Below are 16,559 nucleotides of genomic sequence, written 5' to 3'. Positions count from 1 at the left end.
TAATGCCAGAAAGTTAGGAGTTCGAACCGGCCCACAGAATCACACGGTGTTATTCTCACCTCCCACAATAAAGTTGCATCAGCTCCATCATCAGTGATTCAGGCTAGATATTTAGCTATTGTCAAAAAATAATGTAAGGTATTGCCTCATTTTGGCATGATTGTGTCATATTGAGGAACAGCATTTGAGGGAAGAATTGTCAGGGATAAAATGATGTAATCCCACAGAGACCACTCCCCTGATGTAAACTCCTGTTCTGGAGCACAACAAATACTCACCTCTATGATACCCTCCTTTGCAGGTGTGTGCGTGTGCGTGCATGTGCATGTGTGTCATGAGCACATACCTTGGGGAAATCACAGATTGAACAGCTATTTTCAGGCAAGGAGTAATTAACATCAATATTCATACACACGCAATCCGGATGGAGTGTTTAGAGGGAAAAAGCAAAAGGAGAGAACAAGATTATAGGTGTGGAAATGGGGTGAGGGGGTGGCGTTACTATAGGAAGAGAGAAAATGAGAAATATATAGACAAGAAAAAGGCAATAAATAGAGAAAGTGAGCAAGAAAGCAAGTGTGTAAAACTGTATCCTCACAACTCTTTCCCTCCACTCGTCCCTCTCTCTCATAAACACAAAAGGAAACCTGCAGAGAATGGTTAGTGATGAATAATTAAAACATTTTTAACTGCACTTCAACGAGTGCAGATCTCTTTTTGGAATTTAAATATCATCTGTGAAGCAATTTGAAGGTAGTCTATTTCAAGGGTTGCTGCTGATGAATATTTAAATGAGAACACAGAACTGTCAGTGCCTACTGTGTCACGACCTTTGGCTCCACACCTAAGGAGGAATAGGTACAGTTCATTTCAGAATACTAATATTGCGAGTCACATTTTGATGTTACAATGTCGCTTGTGACTGACAGAGTTTACAAGGAATGCCCAAAACAATAATAAATGCTAACAACATTTTAAATTATTCCTTCAAACTCTGCTGACCGAGGGGAAATGTTCTGACCACATCCTCCCACTCCAATGATGACAGAGGTTAGACTTCACTACAGAGCAGAACGCCTGGAGCCGATAGGGAGTGCTTTCCATTCAGCGAATCACACTTTCTCCCGTCCTCGTTCCCCCATCTTCTAGCCCTTGACCTGGAAAAATATCCAGGGTCATCATCAAAGATATGTCTCGGAGAAGACGAGGAGCGTGGAACCACAGGTGTATCCTATATGGATTTACACCATTGAAATCAGATGCCGTTCAGTGATTGGTGGTCAGCGCTAACCTTTCTCATATTTATCCAGAAAATAATCAGAATCACATACAAATCATAACAAACTGCACTTCTTTGAGTGACTCTTGGCTCATTCATAAAATATTTGTTGTCCTAAAGAGTGTGCAGCTCTTTAGGACAACAACAATTTTGCAGTTTCAGTTGTAGTTAATATTAGTCCTGAATTATCCAGCCTGAGCAGGATAGACTCACTGTACCTGCAGCCTTTCACAGACAAATATAGGATTTTATTGCGCCATATTGTCTGTTTTATTCTTTTAACCACAAACACATTTATTTGTCTATTGATGTTATTTATATCATGCCCTGACGCAGCAATGGATCTGTAATTGCTATTGGAGCAGCCGGCATCAGGCAGTTGAGATGCTGCGTTTCATGAGTAGAAGCCTTTTCTTAAAAATGACCCTGTGAGAGCGAAGATGTCCCGTTTGGCAAATATAATTGCTGTCTTTGCATCGCCGCTAGGAGTAGCTACGATACAAGGAAGAGACTGTTGCTGAAGGACAGTGAAGTCTTCACAGAGGCTTGAACCCAGACACTTAAATAAAACAGCTGCCTACCCAGTCATTACATGCCTCACAGCTCAATGGAAACACTTCATGTGTTGCACTTAGCAATCTTGTAAATGTACATGAATGTATCGACTTACTGAAAATGCAATTTACAAAAACATTGAAAAGTAATCATTTAGGAAGAGAAAATACTTTGAGATGTTAAGAATTACGCTTGTTTTGCTATTAAAAAAGAGGAATGCAAGACCATGTCATCAACGGAACAATTGTGTGTGTGTGTGTGTGTGTGTGTGTGTGTGTGTGTGTGTGTGTGTGTGTGTGTGTGTGTGTGTGTGTCACTACGAAGGGATTCAGTCCACAACACAATATTCATGGAGCCATGAACTGGAGGATCCATCGGCCCACACAAGCTCCCTCAGTCACAACACACACACATGCAGAGACACACACATACACCAAGCACTCATTATCCACCCACATGCCTACATCCTCAACCGAGGAGGACTACTGGGTATATTTCTGCCACATAACAAAATCAATGTTGATGCTGAGAGCATTTGGTGGTATAAAACAAGTGAGTGAAACAAAGTCTAAGCTAATAAAAGATGATCCAATAAAACACAGGCTACTTTAGGCATGATACATGGCACCAGCCATTTTGGCAGAAATCCAACCATTATTTAGAGGTCCTATTCTGTTATAAAAAAGTGTTGGTGGTAAAACAGTGAAAGGTGCGAGTTATGGACTCCACCAGCCGCAGTGGCCAGTGGGCAAGATAGTTTGATAGAAGAGTCTGATAGAAGAGCAGGAAATATGATAAAAGTGCAGTGTCATAAGAAAATAACGCACTTGAGTTGACGGAACTGTGTTCTTTCATTAATTTGGAGTTCCATCTAGTTCTGAAGTCACTTAGACTACCTCCTTTGAACACCGAAGAGCTATGAATATCAAAGGAATGAAAACCAGGATTTAATTTCAAGTTCATAGTGCTGGTTAATGTGTGGAAAACTGAACAACAAACACTCTGTTGGTCCAAAAGTATGGCTGCAGAACAGTATTGAGGAAAAAAAAACAGGATTGCAAATTAATTATCAGCACACTTCTCTCAAAAAGTACATGGCTCCCTCTGCTGGATAGATAGGAGATTGTGAAATTATTCAGATTTTCTCTCAAATAGAAAAGGGCCAAAACTTACAATCTAATCAACTCCTAACATTTTCTGTAATTCTCAAACTTTCATTGAATTCTGACCAGTGTTACACACCTGGTAATGAACAATCAAAAAAATGTGTTATATTGAAAACTGAAAAAAGAATGAACTCTGAGAAGCAGAGGGTTGTTAACAAAAAAAGGCAATAATTCATCAGCTAACCATGAAGCTCATATTTTGTTCCAAATTATGTTCAATTTGAAAATCCTAACTTGTTTTTTCTGACTTCATATTATTAGTTATTAATATTTGGTCCTCTATAAACCCTATACTTTAAGAGTTCCTTCTGCATAACTTCAGAATCAATTCTGCAACTTTTAGTCAACAAAACTGTATTCAGCTTGCACAAAGCCCTAATGCTCAGTGCATCTAACTTTGCTAAATGAAGAAATTAGAACTTGTTTATATTAGTGAGGCATTTAATTGCTCTAATCTTCACAGCAAATGAGTACTATAACTCAATATGACATGTAATATCATGAACGGAGAGCTTGAGGGCTTCTGGGTGCATTGTTTTTGCCACGTTTAAAAATGATTTATTCAGACATCTCTGCCTTGCATGCAGTTGCTTGGGAAAACTGTTCGGTAACACCATCAACAGTTCATTTCTGCTACTGGCTTTAAAAAAAAAAAAACACACTATAGGAGATTTTTTACACCTAAATGACTTTCTGTGTCTGTCAGCGTTGTATTGAGTCTGCATCCGCCTCATGCTACTCTCTTGTACATAGAGAACAATGGTTCAGCTGTTGTATATTCTTGCTATATCTAGAATGTCAGTGCAGAAATAAATAAGTGTGTGCAAGTTCCATTCATCCAATTAGTTTGCCGCTGAAAAGTTTCATAAAAACAAGACATACTGCTCCAGTAGGGGAAACTATAATGTACCACCACATCACTACGAAATATGATACAGCTCAAAGCTAAATCACATTTGTCTTAAAATGCTGCTGAGCCTGAGAAGTAAACAACTCGAAAAGCTACAACTGCCATATAAGTGACTGTTAAACAAGGATCAACAAGAAATAGCATCTCAGAGATTCTGTTGGATTTGTCTTGGCTGACAAAACTGCTTCAAGGTATCAGAAATAAAAAAGGCAGGTATGTCATTTTCATGACATTGATAGTTGACAAAAATGTGACAGCATTTATGATTAATGACAGACGACAAGATCATTATTCAAGCATGAAATCACATACAAAATATTTGATGTGACACTCACTGCTGTTGTTCTTATAGGAGGGTCCAGGTACTGCATCAGATGGAGGGGATGCTGGGACAGAAGAACGTGATGCAGACTCCTGTGGGGATGATGTCTTACCTGCAATGGAACAAACACCATAAGAGACCTGCAGAAACTGTTGATTACTGTTACTAATGCATGTGCCATTTAAAAGAATAATACCAGTTGGATTATATGAAGTGGGATTTCCAATCTTCCCTCCAGTTTCCTCGGCCGATTGCAATATCTCCATATCAAGCACAATCACCACGTGCCTGGAAGAAGGTTACAATAATGCCAAAAGGAATTACATGCAACAAACAAATAAAGAGAAAGTAGCAGCAAGTAAAGACATGTAAATATAAAAACACATACCTGCCATCTGACAACGTGTTGTTGATGGTCTTCTTCACCATGCACACACAGTTAGGGACCAGGAGGTTCTCTTCTGCCAGATTGTTTAACTGTGTGGCCAACAGAAAGGCTACGTACACAAACACAGACAAATGTACAGCTAAAAACACGTATCCATCATTGGTACTGTATTATCTCCAGAGGTGATAATTTGCTTCGCCCGACTTTTATGCTTTGTAAATTATGATATTACCCTTGTTGAATTTAACACATTTGTCTGTCAACTTGCTGCAAAAAGGCCAAACCCACAGTCTGCAAAATACTCACAAGACAAAGAGCGCCGACCATCACTCATCATGAGCCGGAACCTGGGTGGACCAGAACCAATGGGACACCGACGGATGTTCTGACAAACCGGAAGGAAGGATTTCATAAGTAAAACACTCATCAAGCCTGATACTGGACATTAAACAGTTCCATGAGGATTTATTAAATCATACTGCCCTGTCTAAGTAACAATAATCACAGCAACATAAATGATACAAATAATCTTCATATAATCAGTAGCAGTAATGACTTCATGAACTTCTTCAATGATGAAGATTGAATGAAGATTCTAACTATTAGACGCAAGATTAATAATCTCCTGCCCTCAACCAGTACCGATCAATCCTCAAATAGAGTAGCCTTAGAAACAGTTGTAAATCGTGATATATATTTAGATGGCTTTTCTCCCATCGACCTTGACCAATTGTCTTCACTGGTTTCTACTTCTAAACCTTCAACCTGTCTCTTAGACCCCATTCCGACGAGGCTGCTTAAAGAAGTTTTACCTTTAATTAGCACCTCTCTACTAGATATTATCAATGTGTCTTTACCAACGGGTCATGTACCACAGTCCTTTAAAGTGGCTGTAATTAAAACTTTTCTTAAGAAGCCCACTCTTGATCCAGAGGTGATGACTAACTACAGACCTATCTCTAACCTTCCCTTCCTCTCTAAGATGCTTAAGAAAGAAGTCGTCCGGATTTAGAAAACACCACAGCACAGAGCCAGTACTGGTGAAAAATAATAATGACCTCCTAATTGCATCAGATAAAGGACTTGTCTCTGTACTTGTCTTGTTAGACCTTAGTGCTGTGTTCGACACCATTGACCATGACATCCTATTACAGAGACTAGACCAGTCAATTGGTATTAAAGGTACCGCATTAAGCTGGTTTAAGTCCTATTCATCAGATCGATCTCAGTTTGTATATGCACATCCTGTCTCAAAGCGATGCAGAAAAACGAGTTCACACATTTGTCACTTCTAGACTAGACTACAGCAATTCCTTATTATCAGGCTGCTCTAATAAATCTCTTAAACCTCTCCAGTTGATCCAGAATGCTGCAGCTCGTGTACTAACAAAAATAAGGCAGAAGCTTCAGTTATCAAGCTCCTCTTCTCTGTTACCAGCTTCCACTTTTCACCTCATTTAAGAGTAGACTTTCGACTTTTCTCTTTGATAGCGCTTATAGTTATAGGGGCTGGCTCAGGTTTGCCCTGGTCCAGCCGCTAGATATGCTGCTATAGGCCTAGACTGCTGGGGGACATCTTAGGAAACACTGAGCTCCTCTCTGCTCTTCTCTTTCTCCTTCTGGAAAAAAAACATGTTCTTCAATGCACATTACTAACTCTACTTCTTTCCTGGGGTCTTTGTGCTTACTCCCCTCACAGGTTCCCATGGATCGTGGCTGTGTCTGCAGCCGTTCCTGCCTCCTGGGCCCTGCTGATGCCCTTCTCTCTATCACCTTCTGTTTACATGGATCGTGGCTATATGGAACGCGGTTCTGCCTGACACCTCCTGCTATTATCATTATTATTATGAGTTGCATTGCTATTAGTATTGCCAACACAATTACTGCTTCCATTACCATTATTGTTCTATTACGTCCACTGTTGCTGCTATTTTTAGTAGCTGTAACTGTTTCATCATGCCTACTACTCATTATCTGAATAATTTCTGTCATGTGTATTGACTAACTCTGTTACGTTGTTCATTCTGTACACATGACATCTATTGCACTTCTGTCTATCCGGGGAGAGGGATCCTCCTCTGTTGCTCCTCTGTTTTTCCTGATCCGATGCAAGGTCCCGGGACAGAGGATGTCGTATGTGTACAGATTGTAAAGCCCTCTGAGGCAAATTTGTAATTGTGGGCTATGCAAAATAAACTGAATTTAATCACCTCTTTATATTTGACAACACAGAGAAACACAGAAACAGCATGAGACAACGGTTACAGTAGAGGGTATGGGTGTTAACAGTCATCTGAGAGAAGCTCAGAGGGCTTTGCTGCAGCATTAGGAGTTCCATAGATGAAGACAATACATAATTGGTTATTTTTGGATATTGATTAACAATTGTTTTGCTTCGCAAATTGGATTGGATGGTCAAGTGGACTCTTTTTACTTACCAGCAGCTGCAGCACGAGATTGTTGTCCGTTTGTGAGCCGTTGAACAGCGCCTAGACAATAACACACATGGACGTGTTAGTGTCTACCACCTGGCCCCATCCTGTCCCATCACATTACCCTGCTACTAATGCAAAGTTACAGTCCAACATTAATTGGAGATTCATGAAGTGCTAATTGTTTTGTACCACCCCAAGCAGCTGAAGTAAAGCAGCGGTGGACAAACAGAACGGGACTCGATCAGACCGCCCTGGTGTTGTTGTTTTGATTCATGTCTCTGGACCCCTACACGTGTGGCACGAAATGCCCAAAGGGTAACTAAGATGTCAGTCCAACCACCAAACGCATGCATTGTTCTGCGTCAATATTTTAATAAATGCGACCTGCATTAATGTCATCCCATTAACTCAGAAACGCAATGTGGTCGGTTAACGCTGAGCTAAGCTCATTGGCTAGCATTGCTAACAGCTGCAGCTTCGCAGCTAACATACATTGGTAAATACTAGAGGCTGGTATTTCAAGTACAGATTAGAAGCAACGTTTATTTTCAGCTGTATACATTGCTATGCTTACTTCAACTGCTCCCTCTGTGAGTTTTACATTCATGACCCCCGGTAAAGTAGTTATCCAAGCAAGCAGACTTTGGCTTGTTTGTGTGCGTAAACAAGTTAAAGGTATGGAACTTATCGCGAGAGGAAACGATACTTTGGGGAACGACTTCAATACCGGATATGGCATATTCCCGCCTTCAAAATAAAAGAGTAAATAAGCGCGGCAGACATGGTGGCCAGTTTCTTCATGTAAAATTGTCAACGTAATTTAAATTACCACCCCCAAGGTACATTTTATTTTGGACAAAACACTCGGAGGTATATTTTGGTGAGAAACATCCCTTTTCAGCCACGCCACCTTGACAGTCGGGCTCCGCGTGCTCCGCAGAAGTGCAAGGGACTCAAAACAAACCCTGACCTGTCCCCCGGTACTTATGTGGTTTACGTGTAGTTCATGATGGATCTTCCGTGCGTTCAGTGGCAGGATCACGTTGCGCAGAAATGGATCGGACTCGACCCCGAGCTGAAGGAAAAGTTAACAGCCCAGCTTGAAATAGACGAGCTTTTCAAATGTGCCCTAACTCTGACAACGTGAGTAGCTAACGTTAGCTTACTTCTCTAGTTTGTTGCAAATTAATTTGCAGTTTATATCTGATAAATATGAGAAAATGTGTACAATTTTAAAAAGGCATGCACTTTGTGAACATTAGTTTGCATAACTTAACTATGAATAAACAATTAAAAGTAAACCCATGCTTTCCTGCTGCTGGAGAAGATGTTGAACATAAAAGCATTACTTCAGTTGTGGATCATAGAGACAGTTTATCTGTAATTTGTCTCCATTTCTGTTTCATAGCCAAGAGGATCTGGACTTGGTGAAGTCGATCTCCTCAGGATACTCTGTACAGAAGGATGCAGAGCTAGCAGCCAAATGCAGGGAGAGGGGCAACTCTAGCTTCAAGACCAGAGACTACACTGCAGCCGCTCTGCACTATTCACAGGTGAAGTGAACATATTATTCTATTGCTCCACAGGGAAATATAAACTACAATGAAGCATTATCATGAGAAAGGCCACTATTCCATTCCATTATATTATGGCTTTAACTATAATAGAATGTAAAAATCCCTGTAAACTGGTTGAAAATCAGATGTACTGTCAATATATAATGCATATATACATTCAGTCTTTGTATATTATACAGAATAATATTGTATTGTAATGATTGACTGATTAAAACACACACATATATATATATATATATATATATATATATATATATATGTATATATATATATATATATATATATATATATATATTAGTTTATAATTTGAGAACAGTAGTGTAAAATATGTTTTGTTTGTTTATATAGCAGTATGCCTTAAAGTCCTAAGTAATATGCATTAACAACCAGCTTCTCTGCGTCCTGCAATGACAGGGCATATGTTTTGCACATCAAGGTTCGGAGCAGCTGTCTCTGTGCTATGCCAACCGCTCTGCTGCACTCTACCATCTGCAGCACTGCCAGGTAAGATGGCGCCATCTTCAAAATCATCTTTCATAATGAGAAAGTGCTGTACTTGTGGTGTCATTAACACCTGCTTCTTATTTGTTGACTTAAAACGGGCCTGTAGACATCTAACAGATTGTGTCAATTGATTGACGTGTGATCAATTTCAACATAACTTGTTTGCAGGAAGTCAACACAAATGACAGTTGGTTTGCAAGAGCACATACATTAGTGATATCATATCATATTTAACCATCCTGGTAAAATATGATTGGAGGACAGACATTTAGTTTTGACCTCGGTCTGTGTGTGGTCAGGATGCAGCTCCTCACCCACAGGACATGCAGTATGTTTCACTATAATTTAGCCTGTTTTCACTGCATCCACTTTTTCCAGGAACCCATGAAAAATCATTAAGATATTATCATAGATGTCCAGGTTCTTCTGAAACCATGCACTCATCTTCTATAATACCTAGTTTAAATTAAGCCTTTTCGGCCTCATGATTGGCTAATTGATTCAACTTTGTTTCACCAATTCATTTCTTTGTCTCTAATAAAGCAAGTTGGACACATTTCAGTTTTAATCCGTTGAGTCATTTAGCCCCACGCAAGAAGTATCAACAGCACATAAAAGTCTCTGGAATGTTTCCGGATAATGATCTATTCAGTGGCCCTTTGAAGTTTAAATACACCTGTAATAAAGCTCCTGCCATTACTTCTGTAACAATGACGACTCCTTAGTACTACTGAGTGTCCCACGGAAATTGCTTCATCATCTCTTTCTCAGCCTTGTAAGGTCGGCATCTCTGTTTGAGGTTTTGATTTGTCTGAAAGCAAAAATGTTCACTTAAATGATTAAATCGTAAGTTATCTTCATTTTACTCACAATCTTAGATTTTCTACTGACTACACTCTATTCTCTTCTTCTCTCAGGAATCCCTTAATGACATTGACAAAGCTCTAAAGAATGACTACCCCTCTCATCTTTTACACAAACTAGAGGACCGTCGCACACAATGCCTCAAGCACCTCTCTGTAGGTCAAAAGGCAAAAGAGGATCAACCCAATCCTCCCTCACACAATCGCAAAGCTCCAGACAGAGTAGAAGGGGCATCTGCTGGACTTCTCAAATTTGGGATTTGTCCTCAAACTGCTGTTGGCTTCAGCTCGGAGAAAGGTCGACACCTTGTGGCTGCAGAGACGATAGCAGCTGGAGAGGTGATCCTTCATGACAGGCCGTACAGCTGTGTCCTCATACCGGGGATGGAGGAAGTAAAAGGGAAGGGAGGAAGGCAGGACGCAGAGAGGGGAGTGTTGTTTGGACTGGAGCACAGGCGCTGTCACAGGTGTTTGACTGAAACACTGTGTCCCGTGCCGTGTGATGGTTGTAGCTACAGCCGGTACTGTTCAACTTCCTGCCAGCTAGATGCCTGGGAGGAACACCACTGCTGGGAGTGTCCACTGGGAGCAGATCTGAAGATGATGGGTGTGATGTCACAGCTCGCTCTGAGGGTAACGCTAAAGGCGGGGTTAAAAGGCATCCAGATGGCCAGGGATCCAATCAGAGATGAGCACACAGAATCAGAGCCAAGTGGTCCAAAGGGAGAGTCCATTGATTCCTCTCCACGTCACTCAAATCAAACCAATCCTTGTACTTCATACTACGGTGACTCTTACCCGAGCGTGTTTCACTTGCGGCATCACCTGAATCGTCATAGCCCTGACTTGCGTTTCCAGTGTGCGGTTACCATAGCAACACTCTTCCTAAAGCTCAGCAAAGCAGGACCCCCACCTGCCTCTTCGGACCTTGGTCGACACTTATGGGCAGACAGCCAATCACCAGACAAGGAGGAAGGTATCGCAGATTGGAGCTCGAACCTGTGGCTGCTGGGAAGTGCAGTTCTGAGGCACGTGCTGCAGCTGAGGTGTAACGCCCAGGCAATCCTCATGCTGCAAGATACAGGTTACTAAATTCACATGTTATTACTTTGCTTCAAATTGAGTTTCGTCACAATGAAAAATCATAACTAGAGTATGTCTCAATTATCAGAAACATGAAAGCAGTTTGTTCCAGAGATGCACCGATCTGTTAATACCTGGGCGTTGGGTGTCAGTGTCTAATTAATATGCCTCACTGTGTGGAAGTGACTGGGCTCATTCATTTATTTGTAAGGCAACATTACGCTTTGTAAAACTACATTTAACAAATAACTACATAGATATAAATGTATTAAATTATTATTTATCAAATAATACATTGTACACAAACACAATTCTAGTAAAAACATTTGAATGAAACAAAAACATTTTCATGAATTGTACTTCCTTATTTAATGTATATAGTATATACCTATTTAATTAATTGAGCCCATTGTCACCGTCCCAATCCATCTTTTTGAGTCAGTTCGATACTGACTCAAAAAGATGGTCCAAATTCAGATGTATCCAGTTTATTTTTATCACAGAAGAAAAAGAAAAAAAGTGAATTTGGGGCATTTTGCTTACAAATGTCAATTAACTGTACTTTTCGATTGATTGATTCAGTTCTAATGGTACAATCCACTATAGACAGTTTCTCAGCAACAGCTTGGGTCCATGTTCACTTCCTGTCATTCACATACACTGCAAAAGGAAATAAACTGGAACACATTTGTAATGTTTATGTTTACTACTGTCGAATGGTCCTTTTCAAATTTGACAACATAAAAGTTATGAATGGGTCCCTTTTGTATTTCCTGTTGCCATGTTTGTTAAGGCAAAAGGCTGATGGGAAGCAAACAATAAAAAGGTCTATTGAAGAATTCCATCTTTTCCAATAATTTAATGTTAAGCTTTAAATGTTCTTGAGTTGCACAACAACTTCCAGTTTCTGTTTCTTGCATCTCACAGGAGCAGCAAACTCACCAGTGCAGTCCAGCAGGGAAATCCGCATTGCTACGGCAATATTCCCAACTCTCAGTCTTTTGAATCACTCCTGCTGTCCCAACACCAGTCTGGTGTTCAGTACTGGAACCAGTCTGTCTGCAGACTTCAGTGAGAGTGTGACTGAGTACAGAAGCACAGCCCGCGGAGTCACTGTGACTATCAGAGCATCTAAAGTTATCACTCCTGGACAAGAGATCCTACACTGCTATGGTAAGAAAATGTTTAAGTTTACCAAGTCCTATGAGTGCAAAAAGGATTATTAGGGTGCTGATATATTTCTGGTTTTCGTTTCTAAACCTTGTAGTATTGACCAATCACGTTTCAGCAGGCTTTAGTTGAATGCAGGTTAACAGTCCATGTGGAGAGCAAACACATTGGCCAAAATGCAATCTTAGAACCCACCGGCTATCACCTGACAATGATTTTGCTCTTTTTGTGTGTGAAATTGGCTTGTAATCTGGCTACTTGTGAAACAATCTGATCGTACACGTTGTCTCTCAACTCCAGTCTCGCATCTCAAGTTGCAAATTGAAGAGTAAACAACCAGCAGGGCACAGAAATCTAAGTTTTTTTCCATCTTTGACATCTGCTGGCTACACTATAACCTGAGAAATATAGCCTCTTGTCGCCAGATGCTTATCCGCTTTCTGAATGATAGCCGATGGGTTCCGGGATTGGGTTCAAATGACAAAATCAGGTCAGCCAGACCTGATGCAGCACTTCCAGACATCACTCTCCACTGAAAGGAGTGTGTCATTGCTTCCAGCAGTATTGTTCTGTTACTTTTCTTCTGTGACTTATTACCTGTGGCCTTATGTCTCCCCCCCCCCCCCCCCCCCCCCAGGTCCTCACAGCAGTCGGATGGAAACCCAAGAACGGCAGCGTCTCCTGCAGGAACAGTACTATTTCCTGTGTCAGTGTGAGGCCTGCACCCTGCAGCAGGAGGAGGGTTCTGAGGGCAGACAGCAGTGGTCGGGTGTTGGACTCCTGTGTGGCAAGTGCAAAGGATCTCTCAAAGTAGGCGTTCATTAGTGTTTTTGTGGATATTTTTTCTTACAATCATACATAATTAATTGTACAACTTGATTGATGAACTCCTCTTTCCAGATGAATCTTGCTTTTGTTCCATCTTGATCTTTATATGATTTTCAGAAAAGCAGCGAGGACGGAGGAAAAGGATTGATATGTTTGCAATCATCCTGTGCTCATCGTGTGTCTTTATCTGAAGTGAGCCACCGTCTGCAGGAGATCAAGGTTGACCTGGAGAAGGCTGTGGACCTCATGGAACGAGAGAGGCCAGGTGGTTGTGAAAAACTACATTCAAATGCTGCTACAGAATGCAGATTCAGTAATGTATTATTTCCATTAGTTCAGAATATCTTTGTAACATCCGCTCCTCCCTCCCTCAGATGAGGCTCTGAGACTCTTAAGAAGCACCCAGAGTCAGCCTGGACTGATCCTTGCAGAGACACACCCAGTACAGGGCGAGCTGGCAGATGCAACAGCCAGAGCATATGCTACAATGGGTGAGAATGATAATGCATGAGCTTTGTGATACACCCCTACTGTTTCATGTGGATAAGGCACACTTTCACGATTAATGGACATCTCTACCAATTGATTGAGCATGTTAACGGTAACTTCCAGGAAGGTTGCCGCTTGTAAAGGTCTGGCTCTAAAAACCCAGTGCACTTTGGGGATTCTATTAGGTTTGACATACTTCAATGGAGTGCTTCAGATGGCTCACTCTTTTGAGTGATACATTTTTCAACAAGATATCACGACTCAAACGCTCTAGCACACAGCAGAGAAACTTACTAAAGGGTTCAGGATCAACAGATTAACGTTTCATACAACGGTTTCAGTGACAGTGTTTTTGTTCAATAACAGGCACATGCTGTAGCACACATATACAACTATTTCAATCTACATCATTAACATTGAGTGACTTTCAGCAGACGTTTTAAAATGTAAACATGATTGCCGTGATTTTCTTACTGCTGTTTTCTGCGGTTCCTGCAGGTGACTGGAGTAATGCAGCCTCCCATCTGGAGAGAAGTGCTGTAGCTATTGGCTCCCAGTACGGAGAAGACAGTATTGAATTGGGTCGACAACTCTTCAAATTAGCTCAGCTACACTTCAATGGGTGAGTGAGTTGTACAGGGAAAATGTTCAGGGCATGCTCTCTTCAGTGTCTGATGCGCAGTGAAACTGTCCGACTATTGTATTATGTTGACTGGCATTATTTGAAGAGATAACAACAGGTCTGTGTCTCTCTCCTCTCTTTCTCACAGTGGTGCCAGAGGCCCGGCCCTCTCTGTCATCCCCAAGGTCAGACAACTCCTCTGTCTTCACGGGGGCCCTCTTTGTCACGAACTACAAGAGCTGCAAGCTATGGAGGACTGTCTACAGGGGTAGTCTTACATATGCTTTTTAACTCAAAGTGATACAAATATATGCAAATGCTTCTGGTTGCGGACACTGATTATATGACTGTTTATAAGCACTTGTGCGAGTGTGTGTATATACAGGTACTATTATAATGATATACTAATTTAGTCAGCAGAAAATTATACTGTTTCAGAAGTGACTTTCAAGTCTGCACAGCCACCAACTGAGCACAGGTATACATGCAGTTTATTGTGGCTCTCTGACCTCTTGGTGTCTGAATGTATCCATCAATAATTTCAATTTCATGCTTCAGTGGTAGTCTTGCAATGTGAGGCAACGTATCCACCAGGTACGTCAATGTACTTCTCTGAATTAAACTGAAGTAAATGAGAGATGTTTGTGGTTGTGGGCATTTTGTTTGAATCCAGTCAAAGATCAGGCATGGTTTACACTTAAGCAACTAAATCAATCTATAAAATCTGCAAATACCCTCAGCCACATGGTAGTCCTCTGACCTTTAGGTGGCAGCAGTTATCCACCGACAAATTCAATTTCATGCTTCGGTGACCAGAAAGCAAAATGTGGCTCTGACCTTTACACCTTCAACATAAAAGTTTTTATGACTATTAATTTTAAGTCTTTATTATCTTTGACTTTTGGTCCTCTCTCCACTTGTAATCAATTAGTAGCCTTCTATGTAGCTGGTGGATGTAACTGGAGATGAGTGAAAGCTCCCGTTGAGACAATAAAATCTCGATCACAGCTGGACCTCCGGAAGCCGCTGCCACTTAGACATCAACAATATCTGGAGGGCAGCCAATTTGACAATGTAGTAGAAAGTCAAGGTCGAGAAGACAAGAGAAAAAACTCAGGGGAGAGGCAGCTGGTGAAATCAGCTGAGGAGTGTTGTAAAAAGAGCGGCCTCATGCTAAATATTGTAGAGACAAAGTTCGCCACAGGTTTTGGACCAAAACAAGTAAAGCCATTCCTGAGGTGCTGGGACAAAATTTGAGGCAGAAGAATAAAACCAAATTACAGGGATTATTTCAGTCGGACTTCACTCTTGTCATTCTTTGTTGAAACCCAAGACAATCAGAGAAGACTGAGAAAACGGTTGCATGAAACATTAGAAAACAGTGAAACATTCACGTCACAATATCCTATAGCCCAAGGTGACATCAATAATATAATAATAATAATTTTGAGTGACTCAACAGTTCAAAACTCCAAAATATTTATTTTACTATAACGTAAGACACATTTTAGAACATGGAACCATCAACTGTTTTTGCTTTTAAAATTAAATGATTATCAAAATAGTATAGCAATTAAAAATTGGATAGTAATTAATTTTCTTTTGAGTAATTAATCAAGTAAACAGTCCAACTGTAACTCAGATTAGCCTAAAGGATGACACTACCCTCTTCAGAGCACATACGATACTAAAAACATACTGTATATTCTAACAATCTGTGGCTCAAATAAAAACCTTTTTCTTCAAAATCTATTTTATATGACAAGACTTTTATTTTTTATTAATATCCTACTTTTATTTGTGTATATTCAAACAAGCTGGCTTGAGTGAATATTCAACCACTTGTTAAAGGTTCAACCACTTCGTGGTATTTGTTTACTTTTTTTGCCAAACAGGACTATACAAACAGACAAAACATACTTTAGGATGCTGTACTACAGTATTACGTCAAAACAGCTTCAAGTTATATTCTATTCATACGATCTTTCGCTAAAATATTTACTGAATCATGCTGCTGTACAGTCTGTTGCCACTCAACAATTACATTTAAAATTTGAATGAAACTGATATTGCAATTCCACTCTTCGCTCAAGTCCCTCTAGTCCTATCTAGAGTATGTCCTTTTTTGTACAGTTTGTCCTCGAAGGAGCTACAACATGACATGATGTCAGATAATGTCTTCTTACAGTGGGCACTGATGCGGAGTAAAATCTGCAGAGGTAAAGCCAAAGATAGCATTGCTTACATTGAGATAAAGCTATTAATATGAGATTGCTAATGTAGCTGAATATCCCTTAATGTAGAGCAAGTAATAACATAGTTGGCATAGCAATCCTAGAGATAATAAACCTACAGTATTTGAATGTTA

The 16,559-nt window shown here is 40.4% G+C and overlaps 2 protein-coding genes across 2 annotated transcripts in view; one reads left to right on the top strand and one right to left on the bottom strand.

Annotated features, from left to right (window-relative positions):
* LOC306753531 (replication protein A 70 kDa DNA-binding subunit-like) overlaps window positions 1–4,981 on the bottom strand; it is a 32,360-nt gene extending 27,379 nt beyond the window's left edge. The window contains exons 1-4 of the mRNA XM_079237411.1: window positions 4,927–4,981; window positions 4,621–4,729; window positions 4,429–4,520; window positions 4,246–4,344 (exon numbers count right to left, since the gene is read on the bottom strand). Of these exons, the coding sequence (XP_079093537.1) occupies window positions 4,246–4,344; window positions 4,429–4,520; window positions 4,621–4,729; window positions 4,927–4,957 (331 nt within the window). The 5' untranslated portion in view covers window positions 4,958–4,981. The remainder of the gene's footprint in view (window positions 1–4,245; window positions 4,345–4,428; window positions 4,521–4,620; window positions 4,730–4,926) is intronic.
* A 3,080-nt stretch (window positions 4,982–8,061) lies between these two features.
* Window positions 8,062–14,765, top strand: smyd4 (SET and MYND domain containing 4; the record flags this gene model as incomplete). The annotated part of the gene is made up of 10 exons (XM_079238087.1): window positions 8,062–8,198; window positions 8,464–8,608; window positions 9,047–9,136; window positions 10,054–11,083; window positions 12,010–12,255; window positions 12,890–13,062; window positions 13,198–13,345; window positions 13,455–13,571; window positions 14,068–14,191; window positions 14,340–14,765. 10 exons carry the CDS (start codon window positions 8,062–8,064, stop codon window positions 14,461–14,463), a joined length of 2,334 nt encoding a protein of 777 aa, XP_079094213.1. The 3' UTR covers window positions 14,464–14,765.
* Window positions 14,766–16,559: the final 1,794 nt, after the last annotated feature.

This window comes from Taurulus bubalis (assembly GCF_910589615.1).
Source record: "Taurulus bubalis genome assembly, chromosome: 2".
NCBI classification, from domain to species: domain Eukaryota; kingdom Metazoa; phylum Chordata; class Actinopteri; order Perciformes; family Cottidae; genus Taurulus; species Taurulus bubalis.
The sequence above is the reverse complement of the archived record's forward strand: the minus strand, read 5'-3'. Positions and strand labels throughout refer to the sequence as shown.